Raw genomic sequence first — 3,019 nt, forward strand, 5'->3', positions numbered from 1 at the left:
CGGAAAAAATAATAATGGTATTTTCATGAATAATCTGAACTTTTGGGGTTAATAGAGCAAATGAAAGTTCCAAAAAAATCATGGATTAGTTCTGTGTTTAACTTTTTGTTTTGAGTCATATTTGATAAAAACCCAATTTAAAATTAGTTGAATTTTATTCCAATAGTTCTCCTCATTTTTCTCCTCAAAAAAATATTTTAAGTATATTCTTTTATTAATACTTATTATTATATTTTAACAATACTTTTATTTTGAAAATTTACATATTTTACCACATTAATTCTATTTTGAATTAATTTTTATTATATATATAAATTTAGTTTAAATAGAATATACAATGGTTTATATGAATTTATAATTGATTTAATGAAAGTATTAAACCTTTTATTAAAATATAAAACACATAGATTAATATGTTTAGATATAAACAAATTATGTAAAAATCGAAAGATCAATTTAGAAAACAAAGTTCAATATCAAAGTGAGGCTGTGAATAATAGTCTTTCAAATTTGGTGTACTATTATTCATATCCTTTGTTTTTTCTTTCAAAATGATATACTTTAGAGGAGATATTTTCATAGTCTCACTAATCAGTTTGAAAAATCGCATTATAAGAAGTAATTAAGAAAGAATAATTCATGTTGATTTAAAAAAAAAAGATTACAATATTTTTTCGTCAAATAGAAGATGTATAGTGTTGTTCAAAAAACAAAAGTGTATGTAATACAAGGAGAAAACAAAATGATGATAACATAATCATAACAAACAAAAAGTTTTAAAAATTTATATTATTAATTAACAAAAAAGCACACAACAATACATGACAAAGGACAGCCTATATGCCCATATATATATATATTTATTTATCCTTCCAACCAATCAGGATGCATATGTAATAATATTACAGTTCCACACCATCACAAGAAGATAAAAAGCTAAACTTAAAACAAAAGGGGCAATAATACTAGTTTTAATTAATTTTAATTTAATACATGTTGATATCATTAGCCATGATGGGCTGGTTAGAATAAACCGAACCACCCCAGTGATTAACGCCGCTCATCATATCATCGTAAAATCCGTCGCTGTTAATCCCAACCGTACGATCATCGAATCCACAGCCGTCGATCATATCGACACCACCACCGAATCCTGCACCGTTCGTCGTCGTCACGAGATCGACGATCTCGTTTAAAGACTCGAGTCTAGAGCTCAGCTCTGCCATCTGAGCCGTTAGGATAGAGTTCTCGGCTTGGATCTTCATGTAAAGCTGAGATGTGACGGTGAGGCTCGTCAAGATCTGACGGTTGTCGCTAGAAAGCTGATTGATCTGAGCCGTTAGATCGTCGATGTGTTTTTGTTTACGCATCCTTGATCTACGAGCAGATTCACGATTCGATAACATTCTCTTACGCTTTCGCTCGTCAACGGCGACGGCGTTCGGATTACCGCCGTCGGAAGAGCTAGAGCTCCGGTATGTGCTGCTAGATGACGCCATTTATACTCACGCCGCAAAAAGGGTTAACAAAGAAAATTACAAGAACAAAAATAAAGACAAATCTTTTGTGGGTTTTTTTTTTAATTGTCTGAAAATAATTAATATATGATGTAAATTAATTTAATTTAAGGATTAGATTTGAGGGTTGTCAGCAATTCATGAAACGTTGTAAAACCAGTAGAGGAAGACGACGGAGAATGATTGAACGAGATGGGTTCTACGGCGGAGAGCAGATTTAAACGTGAGCCCAGAGAGCAAGATTTCGCAGAGAACCGGAGTCATTAGTTTCCGACCATCAAAGTTTCAGTTTTTATGTGTTTTTCCTCGGTTTGGGTTTTGTTATTGATGATAGAAGAGAGAAACAGAGGAGGCGAGAGAAGAAACAGAGGAGATCTCTAAATATAAAGAACCAAAAAAACAGAGGAATATGATGGAGGTTATAGGAAGATAGTATGAGTGAAGGGGGAAGAGGTTTTGGATGAAGGGTTTGTTGTAGATTATATAGAAACAAAATCTCAAGCATCCACTTTGACTTCTTTTTTTCTTTTTCTTTTTCTTTTATTCAATTTGTTTGAAGGAAATAAAGGGGAAAAAAAACATGGTAAGCTCCCTATAGTAAATTCTCAAAATACAGTAAACAAAAATACTACTATAACAATTTGTAAATACAAAATTATATATATGCGAAAGACATAATATAAAATTGTTGAATACTTTCATATATATATATATATATATATATTTACAGTATTGATATATTAATTATTGATCACAATAATATTAATATTAAGTTTTTATTGTAGCTTTAAAATCACTACAAATATTACTACCAATTTAATTAAAGGATATTCCACAATTTAAAGAAATAGATAATGGGATATAATGCCATAGATGAAATGTTCAACCAATATATATATATATATATGTGTGTGTGTGTGTGTGTGTGTATTTATGATAAAAAATTATGTCTGCATTTACCATACATAAATTTCGGAGTTTTCATTACCTTAATCGATATAATTTATCTAATTAAATGTATGTGGAAATAACTAAATTTATAGATTATATAATTAAATGTATATGTTACACGTTTATGTTTTGGTATTATTATATGAATATACAGATTTTGCTTTCATATTTTAAAATTTACTTTACGAAATGAAATATATTGCAATCATCTATATTATTAAAATAGAAGTACTCATTTGAAAATGTTATTACTTCATTAATTAAACTCTCTATTTTTTTGCTTGTTTTTTTCAGTTGCATTTATGAAATATCCTAAAACGAATAAAACTGTCTAATTTATTACTTGTCTTTTCAGTTACATTAATGAAATATGCTTAAATGAATTTAAACTTCATATTTTATTGTTTGTCTTTTTCAGTTACCTTAATGAAATATCCTTAAATAAATTTGGATATAATGTCATTTAATCAAAAAAAAACTCACAAATTATCCTTACGTGCATAATTTTAATAATGGAGATTTTAAAAAACGTGCATCATTAAAATGTTACC

General features: G+C 28.6%; 1 protein-coding gene across 1 annotated transcript; it reads right to left on the reverse strand.

The window, feature by feature from the left end:
* Positions 1-774: 774 nt before the first annotated feature.
* Positions 775-1,988, reverse strand: LOC106384845 (bZIP transcription factor 2-like). The gene has a single exon (XM_013824754.3). It carries the CDS (start codon positions 1,497-1,499, stop codon positions 987-989), a length of 513 nt encoding a protein of 170 aa, XP_013680208.2. The 5' UTR covers positions 1,500-1,988; the 3' UTR covers positions 775-986.
* Between the last annotated feature and the right edge of the window lie 1,031 nt (positions 1,989-3,019).

Source organism: Brassica napus, chromosome C3 (assembly GCF_020379485.1).
Source record: "Brassica napus cultivar Da-Ae chromosome C3, Da-Ae, whole genome shotgun sequence".
In the NCBI taxonomy this organism is placed as follows: Eukaryota; Viridiplantae; Streptophyta; class Magnoliopsida; order Brassicales; family Brassicaceae; genus Brassica; species Brassica napus.